The sequence below is a fragment of the Lonchura striata genome, chromosome 11, assembly GCF_050655825.1.
Source record: "Lonchura striata isolate lonStrDom1 chromosome 11, ASM5065582v1, whole genome shotgun sequence".
Classification (NCBI taxonomy): domain Eukaryota; kingdom Metazoa; phylum Chordata; class Aves; order Passeriformes; family Estrildidae; genus Lonchura; species Lonchura striata.
The window spans coordinates 4,212,137-4,231,573 of NC_140713.1; the positions used below are offsets into that span (position 1 = coordinate 4,212,137).

Consider the following 19,437-nt stretch of genomic DNA (forward strand, 5'->3'; position numbering starts at 1 on the left):
TACCTGTGTCTGGCAGGACAGATACATCAACCTGGAAGGACACTGGGATCTGCCCTGGGTTGGTGATCTCCAGAGGGCTTCTCTCAATGTGACCCTTATGGACAGGGCCCATGTCCAGGACATACTCGGGCAGCTCAACTCTGCAAGGAGGAGTAAGGACAGTCCTTAAACCACAGCCTGGCTACACATCCAAGTGGATGGAGGATACAAAGACAGTGGCTATTTCTCTATTCACTGCTGTAAAAACTCAGCTCAAGCCCATGAAACCCATGGCCTGACCACCTGGCAATGACTTTGGGAAGTCAGGAGGAGTGCAGGTCCTAGGTTTTATCAACTTCTAATGGTACCTGAAAATAAAATTAGTTTAAAATGGACACTGGCCACAGCTGCTCTGCCATGAAAAGCCAGTGTGAGTACACTGGGTCTCCACTGGTCTCAATGAAACTGCCTAGCCTGGTATATAGCCTGAGCCTGACATTGCTTTGGGGCCTAGGAACAAGATTTGCCTGCACAGGAAATCTTCATTGCTCTGCAACCAGATCACATGATCTGTTCTGCAGAGCATCTTCTTCCTGAATTGAAGCCTCCTGTGCTTGTGCTGCATCACGATGGTGCAAAGAGAGGGACCAAGTTACCTGGATAAGCCCTGCCACCCCACCAGGGTTCAAGCCATCTGATTTTGGGTTTTAAAGGATTTGCTGACATGTGCAGTTCCCTTCTCCTTTTGTTTAGTGTGCTCTGTTAGTTGGCACCAAGACATCAGCTGGGAGCTGTCTCTTTCAGAGCTAGTCAGCAGGGACAGAATTTATGCTGTCTGGAAGGGCTTGAAGGTCTGCACTGGGTCCCCCAGCTCTAGGGACAGAACCCCCACACCTGTGGGGAGCTGAGCAGTCCAAAGCTCAGCGTGGTGCTGGGGAAGGGAGGACACTCTGCTGTTCCCATGTAGCGTGTCACAGCCACCGGGACCAGACTCCTTCTGAAGTCCAGGCTATTCCCAGCTCTGCAGACACAAGGAGCTCTCAGGAGAAGGGGACATGGCTGGGTGTTCCCCATGGGGCACCTGGGGATGGGAGTCCCTACTCACTTGACAAGACTCTGGCACAGCTCCTTGTCAGGGAACCTGCTCTTCGGGGGATAGTATGTGAGCTTTTGCTGCAGCTCCAGATCAGCCTTCTCTATCAGTGTCCTCATCGTGTCTATCTGTAGCTGAGAGCTTGGCTAAGGAAAGGGAAGACAGTGGCTGATTAGCAAAGGTCCTTCCCAAGGCCCAGCTTGCACCTGAGAAAGGATCCCTTCCTGCTCTTGTTGAGAGGGGGTGTGGGGGTCCTCCTGGCTGGCTGCTCAGTGTCTGTGACACCTCCTGCTCTCTTAGCCAGGACCTCATCTCCAGGGACACAACTCCAGCATCTTTGCCTGCCCAGACACTGTTAGGAAAACTGATCTGGTCAGGCAGATATAGGATGTCGGATGGGAAGTTATGAGGCAGAAATGCCTTGGGAGGAAACAACTGTGTAGTTTACGGAGAGAATGAACCTTTTTCCCATAGTTCCTTGTTTCAGATGCAAATACTGTTCTGTCCATCAAGTTGTAGTTCAATCCCCTGTTCCAGAAAGTTCAATGTTCTGTGTTCATTCATTGGTCCCTATTACTTGTCATTCATCCCTTGTTCCTCCATTGGTTGCTTTCCAATCACCCCATCCCTGCTCCGCCCATTACCCTTTCTCTGGCTGGTTTCTTTCCACAGTTACCCCGCCTATCCTTTCCCAGTTATATACCCTGGACCCTCCTTCACTCAGGGCTTGCTGCCTCTGAGCCTCTTCAACCTGCCACCCTGCTACCTGATCTCTTTACCTCGCTTCGCCTGGACCCTCCAATAAACAGAGTTGGACCCTCAAGCAGCAAGCCTCTCTCCCTTTTACTGGTCTGCCATTATTACCACATCTAGCCCTCAGAGCATCTGGTGGTTTGTGGGAGCTATCCGCACTGACCAGAGAGCTCGCTCTCGGGAAGGCACCACCCCACCGACACCTGCCCTGTGGCCACAGGCAGACAGACCAGCCAGGAACCTTCCACAGCTCCAGGTGCTTGCCTGCCCACAGCTAGTACCAAGGCAGCTTGGACAAAAACTGCTTTGAAAAGGAACCAGAATGAAGCTGGTGCCTCTTGGAAATGAGCACCACCAGCACAGCCCCAGGGCACAATCAGGCAGCCGCTGTTCAGGTCTGTAAATCTAGCAGGGCTTGGGTCGGGACCAAGAAACTCCCCAGAAATGACCTGCATTTCCTTCAGAGCACCATCTGAACTCCATCCTTTGAGCGTGGCCTTCAGGATCTCTCCCTGGGGTAGAGCTGTTGCAGCCCCAGAAGAGACCATGAGCAGAGTGGCAGCCCTAAGGGCAATGCTGAGGTGACAAATGGTTGTAAGTGGGCAGGGAGGTCCCAGGTGCAGCAGGGAGCTGCTGTGGGCTGCAAGGGGCTCAGGTGACATGGGGAGGGTCGCATGTGCCAAACAAGGCTGTAGCTGTTCTTACTACAGTGCCAGAGCCAAGATAACGGGGCTTCAGGTCCCGAGTCTTTGGATTCAGAGTCTTCAAGGTCTGAGTCATCAGGGTCTGAGACTTCTTCCGAACAGCTGATATTCTCCTCCGACTGTACTGATGCAGGGGTTTTACAAGCTGTTTCAGTGGCTTCTCATGTTTTTCATTTCCTGAAGGAAGAAAATATCCACAAAGAGAAGTGTGAGCAAAGTGCCAGTCCCATTTCAGCTGGGAAGTCCCTGCCTCCCAACACTGGTTTCTTCCAAAAAGAAATCCCTGAAGCAATCTATGGGAGGTGGATGCTGCTGCTGCTCTCTGAATCCTCATGTTTGCTCCCACCCATCTCCCACCCCCCAAGGAGCATCTCATCCCCTGCAACGTCACAGAATTCCAACCCTGCCAGAAGCCCTGCCAGCCTCTCTTACAGCTTTCCCAAGCCCTTCAGTCTAGCCATCATCCTTCAGGACCCTGCCAGATGTGCTGGCAAGCTCTGCAGGTTGGTTCCTGGGACAAAGCCCACACGGCATCCTCTGCTCAAGACTCATGAAGCAACCAGGGGGCTTGACTTAGTCTGAGAGTCCTGCAGCCCTCCAGGCTCGGTAGAGGTGAGCACGAACTGCCCTATGGGCATATGGTAGGGAACAAAACCGGAGGAGCCCTTCCTGGGGCCAGACAGGCAGTGCCCACCTGTGATGTTCCAGGGCAGGTTCACGCTGATCATGGGACAGGACGCTTCTCCTTTCAGGAGGATATTTTCTGGGTCCAGGTCACCCACTTTAAGCTGGTAAGTCCTCTTGAAGGCTCCTGGTAATCCTGGCACGTAGGAGAATTTCAGCACTTGCTTCTCACCAGGTGCAATGGAGCCCTGCAGGGACAGGAGAAGAGGGAGGGAATGCATCAGAGTGATGGGGATGGCTCAGGGGACAGACAGGCTGAGGAGACAGGTTCTCATCTAGAAGAAGTCATCAGACCACATCACCTTTGTGACAAATACATTACAGTGTTGGCTTTCGCAACTGTTAGAATAAATACTACGCGTTTTATAATGTTGGCTTTTGTAAAAGAAGTTTTGCTAAGGTTTAGAGTTCTTTTAATGCGAATGTTGTGTTGTGATATAAATATTGGTGAAGAGCTGTTGTAATAATAACGTTTAACCAGTGAAGGAATGGAAGCCTGTTGAATGTGCTGAAAGGTAACAAATGACTGGGACCAGGACATCTGCACATGCTCCAAAAAGGCAGGACAGAGGAGGAGCTATGTTAAAATATTTCAATATGTACAAGCATTTGTAGATATGGATTAGGCTGATGCAATACCCAGGGTATATAAGGGGTGTTGCTGTGTTGCCTGGGTGCCTCTGGCTGTGCCTAAGCACCCAAGCCAAGCACCCAGCACTGTTACTTCTCCTTTGTTGACTTTGTCCCCTACTGTCTCTTATTAAATTTTCTTTAAATTTTAACTAAGGAGTGGCCTTCGTTTCTCACACTTTTAACCTTCCTTGTGCCCAAAAAGTCGAGCCTCTGACCCTAGGGTGCCGTGTGTCCTCCCCAGGGCTCATAAGGCTGCAGCCCCAGCACAGCCTGATGTGAGCACACCTCTGCTGCTAATGGGGTTTGCCCTCTGCCAGCAAGAGCCCACCTCATCAAAAAAGGCTCTTCTGCTGCCACTGGGGAAGTCCCCGCACTGAGCAGGGCCAGCAGCTCCTCTCCTCCCTTGTAGGAGACAGGCATGAAGAAATGGGAAAGCAATTGGCTTCCTCTTCCCACTGCAAGGAGGGACAAAGGCAGGAGTGCTGCTTCAGCTCAAAGGCATCCAGGCAGGACTGAGAAGCTTGGACAGCAGTGGGATGCTGTTAATTTTTCTCCCCGCTCTTCCAGCCCTGCTGCTCCCTGGCCCAAAAAGCCGCTGCACAGGAACAAAGCTGGAGGAGGCAGAGACCAGCAAGCCTACTTAAGGGATATGTGATCACACAGGCACGGTAAGGTGACCCTCAGAAACACTCCAGTGCCAACACAACCTGAGATCTCAGCCGTTGGAGTCCCCAGAGTGACTGTGAGCAACCAATTGCACTTTTAATTATGCCACAACATATGTTATAAATACACGTTCTGATGTGGGGTGAAAAATTACTATAGGGGCTGTAGATGTGCTGAGAGCCTTAACACATCCCGCGTGTAAAGGAGATTGCTGGGAGACAATGCAGGCAGGCTTTGTCTAGGGGGCTGCAAGAGACCTCCCCCGTGGAGGCAGGCAGACCCCAAAGCCCAGGAAATTTTTGCCTGTCTGACCAATCTTCTAACAACTTTGCCCGTTTGACCATCTTCCTAAAAGGGCGGAGTTATGGGAGGAATCTTACCATATCGAAGCAGTTAACACTGCCAGGTTTTCCCCACCATTTTTTGTTTTTTTGTTGGGCTGAGAGCACCTGGAGGGTCCGGCTCCCTGCAGAGCCATCTCTTCCCCGTCTGTCTACGCTGCTGTCGCCGCTTCCCCGCTCGCCACGGCAACCCAGTGCTCCGCTGCCTCTCCGAGGGAGCAGCCGCCGCGCCCCGACCGTGACAAGTGCCCAGTGCCAAGTGCCCGGTGCCAAGTGCCCAGTGCCCGGTGCCAAGCCGCAGCTGCTGAGCCCGGCCCGGCCGCAGCCCCGGGACAGCCGCTCCTGCTGCCGCTGCGGATGGAGCCCCTGCACCGCACGCTCGGTGCTGCTGGCAGCACGCTTGCTCCATCTGCCGAGCAGGACCCAACAGAGCGGCCCAGCACTCTGGCGGTAGCGCTCCGTCCCTGTCCTCTGTTGCTGTCTCCGTTGCTCATTTTCTCTCCCTGCTCTCTTTTCTATCCCCTTCTGGTCGGGACCATACCCTTTCTTCATCAATAATCAGTTTTCAGATATAACACTTGCTGCGTTTGTGCCTTATTTTCATCTGAGAAATCTATCAAAAAGAATTCTCCTCTACTTCCCTTACAGCAGAACAGTGACCAACACACTTGTGCCTCCTGCCAGTGTCTGCCCTGTGACAGCAGAGCCCCCATCAGCCAAGGCCTGGGGGAGTCTATCAGGAGAGCTCTTGTTTGATCTCCTCTGCCCCCGGCAGAAATTGCTTACAGCTCTGTCTCTCTCATGGCTGGGTTTGGGGTTTTCCCCTCTGACTTTTTTCCCCCTTCCCCCCACCCTCTTTTTTCCTTTTAACACTCTTCTGGGCCACCTGGCACAGGGCTGGGGTCAGTCACTTGTGCTACTTACAATGGTGGGATTGACCAGAAACACACCAGGCAGATGCTCGGCTGCAGCGCTGGGATTTAGCGTCCAGATGAATTCAATCTTGCCAGTGTTCACCAGGGTGACCGTGCTGTGACCAATTTCATTAAACATCTGGAGAGAAGGCACAGGAGCAGGAAGTTACAGACTCAGGCCTGCTGCTGGGAATCTCCTTCCTCTCTCCTGGCCTTGGAAGCAGACACATCATGGGAGCAGGGACCAGGGAGGAGATAAGGGCACTTGGGAACCCGGGGAACCCCCAGACACAGGGCACTTGCACAGGACCAGGGAGCTCTGGCAGCACACAGTGGTGTGGTAACAACCGTGTGAGGGCCAGCAATAAATGAACCGGGGGACACGGGCCCTCTGCACTCTGAGGGGTCACCAACAGCCAGGAGAAACAGAGACAGCACTGAGGCATTGCAGGAGAAAAGACACCTGCATGCAAGTATTGGCAAGCAACATACATGCAACAAGGGATTCACACAGGGCAACACCGACAGGGCCAGCAGCTGGAAATATCTGTGGGCTTTCAGTTAAAAGAGTGATGTGGGGATTATTCTGGGACAGTCTCCCCAAATACAGTGACTGGAAGCCCAACTTCTTCCCCTGACTGTTGTGTGGATTAAGCAAGAGCTTTAGATAAGAGCATCTTCGTGGAGGTCAGGCTTTAAGAGTGGATCAGCAGAAGGATGTCTTGGGAACATGCCCCTCAGAGCACCCCCCGGGATCCTGCCTTCCTCAGGAGGCAGTCTTAGGTACCCTGAAAAAGAGGCACTCCCAACATTTTGGAGAGGGTTGGAGATGGCCATTTTAAACCAGCTGGGATGCCAGATGTGTCCCTCAAAGGTTGTACTTCCAAGCCCCAGGGCCAACAAAGAGGCTGGGAAGGGAAGGGAGCCCTGGACCGAGGTGGGCAGGAACCTGCTGGCCGTGGTCCCAAGGCAGCTGTGCCAGGGTGTTGCAGTTCCTGTTTATTTTATTAGTTTATTGTCAAATAATTTGCTCTGTTGCACCTCCATGTTCTCCCCAAGTTGGTTCATCCCCGATTTGTACCCTGCCTCAATGCTGTCTTTCATGCCATTCCCCACCCCTTGTTCCAGCTCTTTTCCCTGCCTGTCAAGGCAACCCAACCCCTTATTCCCAAACCTGTGCCACTTCTTAGCCTGGGCCAATCCCCAACTGCAACACCCCTTTGGAATTCCCCTAAACTTGGATGCCCCTTTGGCCCATGTGACTTTACCCTTCCTCCCCCTGCCCAATCCCAAAAAAATGATGTATTCCCTTTACTCCTCCCCTGAAGACTCCCCACTGGACAACTGCTAGCAACTTCCCCGTAAATTGCAACAGTATAAAAACCCATGCAGCAGGGAGGGCTCTTTTACATTGCTCCTTTCACTTGAAATAAAATCTTCCCTGTGGAGTCTTAAGACAGAGAGCCTCCTCCTTTCTCCTTCGCCTGGTCCCTGTTGTGGCTTGTATCTGGCACTGCAGAGCATGTGGCTCTAATTCTGTCTCTGGCAAATCCCCACACCAAGGCAGTTCCTCACACCTGGCAGCACCAGAGTTTCTAGAGCTAGCCTGGGCTCTGGTGGGCTGTATCACCAGGGGACACGTGTGGTACCTGAGAGCCGCAGTTGATCTCCCAGAGGCTCAGGGAGTAGCTGACACGTGAGGCCTCCCCAGTCACCATCACCTCGTAGGTGGGGCCTCCCTCCACGTGGCACAGCGCCGTGACACTGGAGATGGCGTTGAGGTGGCCAAAGAAGGTGAAGGAGACCTGCTGGCTCCCTCCTGGCTGCAGCACACCTGACACTGGCACAATACTGAAAGCCTGGAGGACAGGAGAGATTGAGGTGTTGAGCATGGAAATGGGTGCAGAAGAGCATCCTGGACCAAAGTGCAGCTGTAGCCACTGCACAAACACGGTCACAATCACCCTAATCTCTTCCTGCATCTGTGCCACTGACCAATGGAGGGACCATGGGGAAAATCTTCTCCCATACTCAGGAATCAATGCATGAATTAACACATTACATTAAAGTGAACTGGGATGTCTCCTGGTAGCAGAAATTCTCTCTGGCACACAACTTATTCTTTTTAATGCCTTTCAAAAGCATTTCTTACTGCTTTTAGAAAAGGGGAAGACTCAGAGTGAGAGCTCTTGGAGCTCAGGGAAGGACTCTGGCCCAGCTAATCTGACTTCTGAGGCTTTTCCCCTCTCTTTGATTTAAATGCTGCTTTCTCAAGGTGCCTCAGCAAAAATTTCCTACGGACTAGCTGATGTGTTCCAGGGGGAGCAATGCCCTCTATAGGTGCTGCACAGCGTCCCTGGAGTGTCCTACAACATGTCCTGCACAGCCCCTCCAACAGCCAGTTGGTTCAGCAGCACTTTGTATGGGCCTGGAGGGACGTGAGGCCCCTCTGTGTGCAGTGCTGGGGGCCACCAGTGGGACTGGGAGCTACAGCCCTGCTTGCCACGCTGGCAATGGATGAGTGAGACGGATTCCCTCTTACCTCCTGCGCTTCAAGGGAAGTGTGCGGTACATCCATAGAGCACCTGAATCCCGTCAACCCTAGTGGGGTGTAATAGCCTGCACGAGTTTGTGGTGGCACCTGAAAAACAAGCCATTTTCTATGCTAGGAGGAAGAGATGGCCACTTTGCAAAGTCTCAGTTTGTAAGACAGCTCCAGGGCCAACAGTGTAATACCAGCTCTTGGGTGAGAGCAGACACCTGGAAACAGGTAGTCTGGCTGGGCTGGGAAAAGGGTACATGGAGATCAGGACTCATCACAGCTTGCTCTGGGAAGGAAGCTGGAGGTCTTACCATGATGATACAGATAAAAGCCTCATCTCACATTGTGAAGAAAACAAAGCAAAAAAATTCCACACTCAACACAGGCTTGTAGAATCTGAGCATGCTCCTCCAAGAAAAACTCATATTTCTCCCTCTCCCCACATCCAGCCACTGGCCCTGCTGCCTGGCCAACTTTCAGAGCACAGGACAACAGGGCAGCAAAAAGAGAGGTCAGCACGAGCATGACTGGTTGGTGGCAGGCTGGGGAGGCAGCACAAGCACTAGGTGTACAAGAAAATCTACCTCTGCTCCTACAGATTGGGCAAGACCCTGCGATTCTTTCAGGGCTATGACTGCCTCCTCCACATTTCTAATCTTGAAGCGTCTTGTTTGAGATGCCAAGGAATCCAAACAGGTTCTCTTCTCCTTTGGCGGTTGAGGTTTGAATGTAGGCAGGTAAAGTTCAGATCTGGAAAACAACATAACTATGAACAGGGACCTGCAGTGGGAAGGAGGGAGGAACACCTGCACAAGCAGCTCCTGGTCAGGATGGAGCCCCTGACCAGGGTGCTGGCACGTTGAACTGAGAAATGGTTTGATCCAGCCCTTCCCAATCCAGGCTGGAGTGGGTCTGCTCTATAGGCAGCCCAGGGATGACACTGAGGTAGCAGTGGTACAGCAGCTGCAATTGCTTACATTGAGGAACTAGAGAGGATAGGGATTAACATCTTGTGGGGATGCAAAAAGCACAGTGGGAGGAAAGCAAAAAGGTGAGATCTGAGGCACTGAGGGGCAGACCCGGCCACAGACGAGCCAGCACAGCCCCCCACAGTGCCCAACACCAGAACCTCTGCGGCTCCACCAGGTATTTATCAGGAATGTTTCCCTGACAGTGTAGGGGGGGTTGATTGACATTTTCCAACACTCCAGGCGACTCAGGTCACATTCCCCATTTTAAATTGAAGCAGGTGCCTAGAGTAACTCTGCTTGTGTTTCTAATGCCATGTGAGGGACACCGTCAAGCCGTGCCTGCCTGTCACCCTGATGAGCTGCAAGTGCTCCCCACAGAGTCAAACATGACCTGGATGCACCATTCCCAGACAGGCATTCAGGGCCTGTAATGACCTGCTCCCCAAAGAATCACTGCCTTTGGCTTTGTAGCGTGTGATCTAAGGCTGGGTTTCGTTTCTGGATGAGGGGCTCTCTCATCATAACCCCCAAGAGATCCCCTAATCATCTATTCCACTGTCTTTAGTTGAACGAATGGTTTGAGGCAACTTCCCAGGACCATGGTGACCAGAAGACATTTTTCACCCTAACGTAGAAACTCTCTGGAAGGCAGGGATAGGAGATGATGTGATGAACAAGTCCTGATGTCAAGCAGAACAGAACCCATAAGGTACATGTTGCACGGTGGACAAGTCAAAATAAGTAACAAGTGTCCACAAAACAAGGGAGTGAAGAATCCAAGGTGTCCACTGAAAGCTGACCCCTGGGAGGGAAATCATCCTGGCAGTAAAGGAGTTGTCCTAGCAAAGAAGGGAAGGGAAGGTAACAAGATGTTCAGCATCAGCCCAGGCACTAAGTAGCTCTTTCTCTGGTCTTGGGACTTTCTGTGCATCCTGCAGCACAATGCAAGGGAGGAAGGCAAGGAGCAGAGAGCAGCTCCTGCAGAGAGGACCCATCCCAAAGCAGAGGGACCAAAAGGGCCTTCAGCAGCACTGTGGGAGTTGGCACTAGGAGCCCTTCATCAAGGTGGACATTGCCTCAGGCCACAGAGGTCTGAGAAAGCAGCTTTCACCCCAGCTTTCCTTCCCAGGGGAAACCACTGTGGGGGCTGCACAGCACCAAACTGCTGGAAACCTATTCCCTGAGCATCCAGCCTGACCACGGCTGGTCAATGTTATTTGCCAGATCCTAGGCCAACACCTCTGTTCTTTGCCAAGTACAAACAGGACACCAGCAAGAAGAGCTTCAGGGAGAGGACAAAGGTGCACACACCTCAACTTGTTCACCTGGCTATCCGAATGGAATGACCAGTGATACTTGACAGGAAGTGGGCTGCAGTTGGTGATCTCCAGAGAACGCACTTCTTCAGTGCCAGCCATGATGCAGCCAAACTCCAGGGTGCTGGGCTGGATTTGGAGATTTGGGAAGAGGACTTCTCCCCGAAGGGTGATATGCTCCACAAATGGATGGCCCCTGACCATGCCTATCTTCAGAACTTTCTCTTTTTTCCAGCTCTTAAAATCCAGTTCATAAGCTGGGTCAAATGCAATGTAGAGATGACAGGTCTCCCCTACATCCACTGTCACAGGCTGCAGGACACAAACAGGAATTAATCACCTGTGGGATGATGTCCCAAGGTCTGACAGCACAAAACTATAAATGTTCAAAGTGACCCCAGCTTGGGCTTCTCAGTTCATGGTTCATTTCCTTACAGCAGGGGTCTGTAGGCACCACAGTCTAGTCCAGGACTCCCTCAGGCCATTTCTGTGCTCAGCCCCAATACAAGGGGGTGGCTGCGGCAGAGCTGGCATGCTTTCCATGAGACACCTTTACTGCATGGCTTGCCCAGACCCAGTTGCCTGCTCCCTTCTCCCTGTGCCTTAAAGGCAGGACGGATCTTCTCAATTCAGGAAAGATTTTGATTCCTTCAGCAGCTCCGCTGATGCAGCTCAGGCCAGCTCACTGCTGATGCTGCAGAATGAACTTCTTGACCCAAGGAGCTCCCTTGAAAGGCACCAGAAAGGCACCACCACATCCCTCCCGTTCAGACCCCACTGCAGGAGTCCAGGGCTGCTCACCTGGCCATCTGGGAGGGGCTGCTGGTCCTCATCACAGACCAGGAACGGCTGCTCCAAGTCCAGCATAAGGTCCAGTGGCAGCAGGCAGGTGTTTTTTAAAGACAAAGGCTGGTACTGCCGAGTCAGGTCATCACTGGGTTTCTATGGAAACAGGAGACAAGGAAAAACAGCCTCAAGCAGGCACAGACCTCCTCCTGCTTCTGCTGCATCTCACATTTTTCAGCCCCAGAAACGCATACATTTCTATTTACCCTTTCTATTTATTACCCTTTCTTCCAGGAGGTTTTTCTTTAAAGATACTTCTCATGTTTAGAAACCACAGCATCCTCTGGGGGACAGGGAAACACTCCCATGTACAGATGAGGGAATAGGTCCCTGAGAGGAGGTGGCTGCTTCAACAAAATCTAAAGCAGAAAGTGACTCCAGACCATTTGTCTCCAGTTTTGTCCTTCTATTGGGCAGAACAGCACTAGATGGTCTTCACTCACATACAGTCATTTCTCACAACCTTATTGGCTCTAGCAGCCTCATAAAAGCCTAGGCTCTTTTTTCTTGTCTATGCATTGTGCTGGGCTTCTTGCATGGTTTAGAGAAACCAGAGACTTTGGGAAACTACTTCTGGATGTGCTGACATCAAACAGGTGCTGTGCCACAGCATGCAATAGATCAGTTTGTGTGTGTGGCATCGAGCAGAACCCAGGCAGAATCAGGTAGAGCTGAAAAGCTTCTAATTACATCTGAACTGCCTGTTCCAGGGGGGATTCTGTACTTCAGTGGAAGCCTGGGAACCAGAGGAGAGGCCTGAAACTGCAGAAACCAAAGGATGAAACATTGTCTCTTTTTCAGACAACTTGCAGGAGAGGGAAAGATGATGCTGGAGTTGGAATCCAGAGACTAAAGGGCACCTGCTCTGCTTCAGTGTTATCATCACTGCAGCTGCAGGATGTCTGGGGGTGTGGGTCTCAGATTCAGTCAAAGAGAGAAATGGAGAGTTTCTACCCAGGCAGAAGCCTGGGAAAGAGTTGGAGAAGAATGTAAATAATTCTTTATCTCTCTTCTTGTTCACATTGTTTATAGTGAAGTTCTATCACTGTGCGTCAGGCACTCTGCACCAATGGGGTGGGTTGTTTCCACTTCAGGACCAATGGAACTGGTCCTCACAGAACTCTGTATAAAAGAGCAGTGTATTCTGAATAAACGAGAGTTTCACTCTCAGCAGCCTTCTAAGTCAGTCTTCTCATTCCTGTCCTGCCTCAACAGCAACATGGGGGGTCCTCTGAAGCAGGTGCAGCTTAGGGAAATGCACAGCAAAGGCGGCAAAGAGACAGAGGAGATGATGGGTTTTTCCTTGTCAGCCTGAGGAATTCACAGGAATCTCCATTTTTCCCAGCTTCCTTACAGCATCGGTGTACAGACATCACCGTGCCTTGGAGGATCCTCAAAAGCCTCCCTTTACAGTGAGCAAAGAAAGTAGCATTTCTCTGGAAGCGGCCACGATCCCCCTTGGCAGTGCAGCTGTAATTTTACTTTGGGGAAGTTAAATACCAGTCTCGCCTCTAAAAGTGTTGTCACTTACTTTACAGAGTGTCTCAGGAAAGGTAAAGAGGAGCTTTAACACAAGCACACAACCCCCTCAGCCATGCTGTTAAATGCCAGGATGCAATCCCAAAACTTACCTTCTCCACGTGGAAAGAGAATTGTCTGGCTGATATTTCTATGGAGGGATCAATATATTTGCAGATAAGGACTGTTTCTATTATCTTCTCTCTCCTGCTGGCTATCCCTCTGACAGCTTCACACAACACATAATCCTGCACCTCCTGCATGCAAGAGTCACTTGTCACCAGTGGGTGGTGGCAGGGCACCCTGCAAATGCCCGACATTGGCTCAGCACCCACCATAGGCCTCATTCCTGCCACAGAGTTACGGTCACTGCCCCCTTTTCTTCCTGCGATGCAGCTTGTTTATTCTGTGCTCAATTGTCTGCAACACTGCACCCCAATAACCACTTGGCACTTGTTTAATTCACTTTCTTTTTGGGCTCCTAGTCTAAGTGTAATTTATTTCTCTGCCCTTCTTTGCTGACTAAGCATGCAATGCTGTTTGCCCCAAAAGAGCAGTATTTCCTTCCAGCCCTACTTTGGTATCAGCACTGGGTTCTGGTAGCTGTGGAATCACAATAAAGTCTTAGCTGGTCTAGGGGTGGCCAGCAGGGAAAGCAGCTGGTGCTGCCACAAAAACGTGTGGTCTTAAACCAGTTTCTTGAAGGCCCCTGCTCATTTCCCCAGGCTAACGTCGAGGGACTGTGGAGCAAGCCCAGGAGAGGGGATCTGATGGTTGCCCAGGCTCAGCCCCTGGGGGCACCTCACCTGTGCGACGCGGGAGAAGCCTCGCAGCACCAGGTCCGCAGACTCGCCTGGCTGCAGTTTCATCAACGGTGGCTCCAGCGCAAACATGGGGGCGGCACATTTGGGGCTCTGGGAATCATCTTTGGGGCTACTGAGGGCTGAGATGCCCTGGCCCCCCTCCTCAGGTGGGCTGTAGCATCCCGCGCTCCAGAAGAGCTGATAGAAATGGTGGCCCCTGTTTGTCACTTTGAACCGATGAATACAGGGAAGGAAGCTAGAATAGAAGGCAGGATGGAAAATATTATGGGAATAGCTATTTCCCTGGTCATCAGATTGCTCCCAGTGAGCAACCTGAGGTGTTAATAGCTTGGAGAAGGTCTTCATTTCCAGCTCTTAATGTGGACCAGAAATAGTATCTGATAAGCTGCCCTTCTGATGTCATTATTGCAAAGAGAAATATGTTCATAATGGTAATGTAGCATTTCCCAGGCAAGGCTAACAGGACCTGGTGTTTTCCTCCAAAATGTTTGTTCTGGGGTGATTCACACTGTTGCTGTACTTTGTATTAATCTGTGCCCAAAACTGTAACTGAGTTTTGAGATCCTGCACTTGGGGACTTTGTGTGTGGGGATATGATTGCAGGCATTCCCAAAAGCCAGCTCAGAGGCAGTTTCTGGATGATCCCAGCAAGCTGATAAAAATTGTCTGCCTGCTCCAGGAGAGGAAACCAGGGAAGCAGGGCCTCTCTCTCGTTGGTAGCAGCCTTGGTTTTGCACTGGTAGCCATCTGTAGAAACTTCATTTTGCAATAAGAAACTGTTTGGAAGTGAACTTTGCAAACTCTGCTGGCAGTGAAAAATTGAGCGAGGTCCTGGGCAGAGCAGGGCAGCAGCAGAGCCCATGAACAGCGTGAGGAAGCAGCGGTGCAGACCCCACACAAACCAGAGAGTTTCCATCTGCCTCTGGGACTGCTCTGTGGGTTCCTGCCTTCCCGGTGGGAACTGTCACCCTCCTGTCTCTTTGTTCCCGGGGCCCCTGCATGCCATTTTGGTGTGATGCCATCTTCCCTTGGTCCCTCAGCCACAAGGAGGGACCACCTCATCTGGGCACCATTTCAGGAACCTTTTGTGAGCCTGCCATCATCACTTGATCATTACTCACTGTCCTGCTGACAGACATTTATGTCCTCACTTGATCAAGTAATAATCAAGACACTAGAACTAAAGAAAATTCAATGGCAATTTAGCGACTTGTTTCTCTGACAGTGGCTTTTGAGGGTGTCCAACAACTCTCAACTGGCCATCACATGTTTCTAAAGGAACCTCTCTGCCTTCAGGGAGTCAGGGCTTTGGACACTGAAGACCTTGCCTGAAGGACTACAGCAAAACTGCTCTTTGTTGAGACAGGAGCAGAGGTGGGAGTGGAGAGATCTCCTACCTGAATTGGCATCCCAGGTTGAGCTCTGGGGCAAATGGTTTGTCTATGACAATTGTGCTGCCAGTGCCCAAAGCCACCAGCCGACAGGCAGTCCAAAGGCTGTCCCCAGTGAACAGCTGGATAGTGTCAGCAAAGAGTCCAGTGTCATCCAGGGTTGCTGTGACAGTCACAGGCACCTGACCCCTAGCAGGGATCACTCCTTCTCTGGGTTCAATGGTGTAACAATGGGGTTTGCAAGGCTGTAAGACAAGCATAATATGCATTTAGGATGGGAACCATACACCCTGGTGTCTTGTGGAAAAAAAGACTAAAGAGGGGATGATAAAAATCATAAAGGCTTAAAATCCCTAAAATAGAGTACTGGGCAACAGCAGAACTCCTACAACTTGTCTTTTCCCCTCCTTTAACGGACTCACCTAATTAACCCAGTTCTGCCCAACCCAAGTGTTGCCTTCATGGAAGACAACGGTGACCTGGTTTCAAGGAACAGCACGGCAGCCCAGTCTCTCCTGGGCCACTCGGGCTAACGACACACGCAGGACACCAATGTGGTGGACGGTCAAAAGCGTTTATCTTATCTCATGGGTTTAAATAGTCTTGGGGGACTCTGCTACGTCAGGAGGGGTTGGTAGGGTCTCTAGGGTTAGTTAGGAGTGGAAGACTACTGGGTTAGGTGTGGTTACATTCTTTGGGGTAATGGATAACATGTTGCAGGGTGAGAGGGGAATGGGGGTCTTTCTTTCCGTCACATCCCGAAATCTTCCGTTCGCCTGTCCCTATCTACTACATCTCCCCCCTCCTTTTCATAAATAAAATGAGGTAGTCGTAGATATAGGCACTGGAGTGAGGTACAAACTTGTTACTTGGTAAGGAAAAAGGGGTTTGGTAAACCTGAGTAACTCTCGCAGGGTGAGTTTCGAAGGCTTTTGCAACTGACTGTGTTCACAGCTTTTGGTTTACAGCATTTGTTGCTGGCCCACAAACAGAATGTTCGCCCGTTCTAGACGGGCCTGAACAAACGAGACCAGCTTGTTCAGCAGGCATGGTCCTATGGTAACAGCTAAAAGCAGTATTGCTAGCGGACCTACCAGGGCGGAAATTAAAGTGGTGAGCCAAGGTGATTGATTGAACCAGGAGCTCTGCTGGGTTTCCCCGTCTCTCTTTCTCTGAGCCAGTCTATCTCGGAGTTCTGCCATGGAGTCTTTAACGACTCCCGTATGATCTGCATAAAAGCAGCATTCCTCTTTCAAAGCTGCACACAGTCCTCCTTGTTGCATGAACAAGAGGTCTAGTCCTCGCTTATTCTGTAAAATTACTTCTGAAAGCGAAGAGACTGGTTTTTCTAGATAGGAGATGGATTTCTCGATCTTCTGCAGGTCTTCATCGATGGTCATTTGAAGCTGAGAGTCTGTGCTGTTGGGTTGCAATGGCTGAGACACCAGTGGCTGTATCAGCTGCTCCCAGGCCAAGCAGCATTGTGATAGTTATACCTGTGATTATTTCTCTTTTGTGGAGTCTGTCAGGTTCTTCGAGAAGGTGGTACACTTCTTCATCCGAGTGGTACAGGACCCTAGGAACAATCAGAACTTGGACACAGAAGTCAATAGAGTCATTAAATTTGGCAAGGAACACACAAGGACTCACTCCGGATCGCTGGCAAACTCACATCCCAGACGCGGATGGGACCACCCACTTATTGGTTTTTCTGTTGGGCTTGACAACTGCAGTGTAGAAGTTGCCTTTCTGCTTTGCTAAGGTTGCATTGTTAAAACATTTGCCCCGTCTTGTGATTTGACTCAGGGTGATTCCTCTGCGGGGAGTGTCCCATCTGCACTGGTGGGGGGCACTGGCTGTGGAGTAACTAAAGGGGGTGTCTAAAGCAATGCCTTCGTAGTAAGGGGGTTTAACATCATAACAAAGCCAACAGGAGTTAGTCAGGTTCGGTTTGGTTTAGTTTAGGGTTAGAAAGGTACCTTCTAGCATACAAACACAGGGGTGTTCCACGGGCTGGTGGAGGGCTCTATGTGACCCTTTTGCAGCTCGAGGTTGACAAGTTCCAGCAAGGCTGCCATTCGAGGCTTTGACAGGGGCCACTGCTCAACCCTTACGGGGTCTGGTGATTTCCAAGTCAGTTTGATTGGCAGCAGTGGGTGTACGGCAGTGGCCCTTAATATAAATTTGTAATCCTGACTCCTAATACAGCAAGGATGTCCCTTCCTATCAGGGGTGGAGAGTTTTGCAAAATGTAGGGGTGGATTGCTACTGTTTGTTCTGGTCCCTTTTTTTGTATGAAGCGTTATGGCTACTAATTGGGTGCTTTTCCAAGCTTGGGATGGCCCTCCCGCTCCGTTCACTGGGGGGACTTCTTTGCATTGCCAGTGTCGGGGCCACAGTGCTTGGGGAAAAATCGAGCAGTCTGCTCCTATGTCTGCCCAAAACTGAAGCCCTATGACATGGGGGTCCTGACTGCCATAAAGACGGCACGTCCCGCCCATCTTCGGAGGCTCCTTCCCTATTTTCATGGCCAGGGCCACCCAGGGGTCCCGTTCTGGGGCGTCCCCTGCTGACCCTGCGGCACGGGCGCTGCTTGCGGTGGTAGTGGGTACGAAGGTACTGCAGGCTGTGTTGCGAAATTCGCTGGTGAAGGTACCAAGCTGGCTGCCTCCTGTGGGGTATGGGGTATAAGGGCACCCCGTCCCACTGGGGGTTGGCATAGATGAGCCGCCTTGCATTCGCGGCGGGAGGAGCTGAGTGCGGCCTGCACGCCCCATCCCTCTCCCGTTTCCCTGGGGCTGGGACCTGCATTCCTTGGCGAGGTGCCCCTTCCTCCCGCAGCTCCAACAGGCTCCTCTCGGGCGTGTTTGGGGTGGAGGCGCCGCGGCGGGCTGCCGTGCCGGCTGGGGACAGCTCACCGCGACGTGACCTGCCTCACCACACTTGAAACACGCCATGACACTGGTCAGGGTGTGGACGGCTGCCTGAATGGGTGTCAGGTGTTCTTCCCTTACTACATGTCTGATCATGTCAGCCAGGCTGGCTCCGGCTGGCAGGGAATGTAAGATATCTTTGGTGACGGAGTTGCACTGCTGGCGCAAGCAGTCAGCTACCATGGGGCCCTTTGCCTCTGCCGGCAGGGTAGAGGAGTCTATCGCTGCCTGCAGGCGATCTACGAACTGCGTGAAGCTTTCGCTCTCTGCCTGCCTCACGGTGGACCACGGCGACGGCTTGGCTACGACCCGGGAGGCTGCACGAATAGCCTCCCTAGCAGCCCGAGTGGTCGCCCTGAGCTCCTCAGCCCGCATCTGCGTGGCTTGTTGCTGAGGCGTGATCATATCATGCTTTCCCATAAGCCTGGATAAAGTCGATCCGCGTAGTGGCTGCCTCGCGCCAGATGCTTGGGCTAATAGCTTTGTACAATTATCCTCCCATTCCTGTCTAAACACAATCATTCCGGCACCATCAAGTATCATGCAACCTATCCGCTCGATATCAAAGGGAAGCAGGTCGTCATTACTAAAAAGGCCATCGATTAATGTGGAGACCATGGCCGAATTGATTCCTTTTTCTGCAATGGCTTTGACAATTGACTGTACATCTTTTGGGTTTACCGGGGCATATACCCTCTGCTGGTTCCCTTCCGGGCCGGTGATCCTCACTGGGAAGGCTTGTACGGCAGCCGCTGGGGACCATTCGGCACAGGCTATTTTTATTTCTCCCCAGTCGGTAAACTGGGCTGGTTCGTATTGTGGCTGCTTTTTGGTGCTGCTTAAAGCTTTACTTGGTTTTGTTTTAAATTGCATTGGCTCTATTCTCTTCGTCTCAGAGTCCCAGCCGGCTCCCGACAGCTCTTCTGAGCTGCCGGAGCTGCTGCTGGACTCTGAGTCGGAAGTCAAATGCCAGCGCACTTCCGGGGCTCGGTGCCGTTTTGTGCGGCTCCGACCCCGCTCCTCCCCCCGGGGGTGGCGCCGCTGCCGCCCCCCGGGCTCGCCCTGCCTCCTGCAGGGGGGGGTTCCTCCCTTACATGGTAGTGGCGTCAGGCGCGGCTGCCGATCGGCTCCGAGCCCTCTGCCGCTCTCCTCCTCTTTCTCCCGCACACGCGCATTAGCAAAACTCCGCGCCTCTGGGCTCTTTGCGCCGAGACTGCCCGCGCCCCGCCCCTCCCCTTGGCTGCCGGCGCCATTTTCAAAGGGATACGGGGGCGGCGTGGGTAGGATCTCCTCCCGAGCCGCGGCCTCCGCGCCTCTGGCTTCCCTCGC

General features: G+C 52.0%; 1 protein-coding gene across 10 annotated transcripts in view; it reads right to left on the bottom strand.

Moving 5' to 3' along the window:
* Nucleotides 1–16,084, bottom strand: part of LOC144247048 (axonemal central pair apparatus protein HYDIN-like) — a 29,327-nt gene extending 13,243 nt beyond the window's left edge. For 3 of the 10 annotated variants that reach the window (XM_085589391.1, XM_085589393.1, XM_085589386.1), the window contains exons 1-6: nucleotides 10,592–16,084; nucleotides 8,310–8,408; nucleotides 5,778–7,626; nucleotides 3,224–3,401; nucleotides 1,085–2,706; nucleotides 4–140 (exon numbers count right to left, since the gene is read on the bottom strand). In XM_085589391.1, the coding sequence (XP_085445517.1) occupies nucleotides 4–140; nucleotides 1,085–1,191 (244 nt within the window). In that variant the 5' untranslated portion in view covers nucleotides 1,192–2,706; nucleotides 3,224–3,401; nucleotides 5,778–7,626; nucleotides 8,310–8,408; nucleotides 10,592–16,084. The other 7 variants (XM_085589394.1, XM_085589392.1, XM_085589389.1 and 4 more) reach the window with 6 other exon arrangements.
* Nucleotides 16,085–19,437: the final 3,353 nt, after the last annotated feature.